Source organism: Mesitornis unicolor, unplaced genomic scaffold, assembly GCF_000695765.1.
Source record: "Mesitornis unicolor isolate BGI_N332 unplaced genomic scaffold, ASM69576v1 scaffold28801, whole genome shotgun sequence".
In the NCBI taxonomy this organism is placed as follows: Eukaryota; Metazoa; Chordata; class Aves; order Mesitornithiformes; family Mesitornithidae; genus Mesitornis; species Mesitornis unicolor.
This window is the reverse complement of record NW_010166201.1, coordinates 523-752: the sequence shown is the minus strand read 5'-3', so window position 1 is coordinate 752 and position 230 is coordinate 523. Positions and strand designations below refer to the sequence as shown.

The window sequence follows — 230 nt, the reverse complement described above, 5'->3', positions numbered from 1 at the left end:
TCTCCTGAAATTTGGGCCAGATGTTGAGGAGCTCGTCGGGCTGGTAGTGATGCACCATCACCAGGCGGGAGAAGCGGCACGCGTTGTACTCCAGGCGGTACATGTTGAACATACCCCAGGGGCTGTCGGTGAGGCCGATCCCCAGGGCGTGCATGCAGATCCCCACGAAGCAATCCTCCATGTTGATGACGGACAACCTCTGCGCCACCTCGTAGATTTTGGGAGCCAGG

At 59.1% G+C, this 230-nt stretch overlaps 1 protein-coding gene across 1 annotated transcript in view; it reads right to left on the bottom strand.

Moving 5' to 3' along the window:
- Nucleotides 1-17: 17 nt before the first annotated feature.
- LOC104548777 (beta-1,3-galactosyltransferase 2-like) overlaps nt 18-230 on the bottom strand; it is a gene marked incomplete at both ends in the record, with an annotated part of 566 nt that continues 353 nt past the window's right edge. Inside the window, one exon of the mRNA XM_010194887.1 lies at nt 18-208. Coding sequence (XP_010193189.1) covers nt 18-208 — 191 coding nt within the window. The remainder of the gene's footprint in view (nt 209-230) is intronic.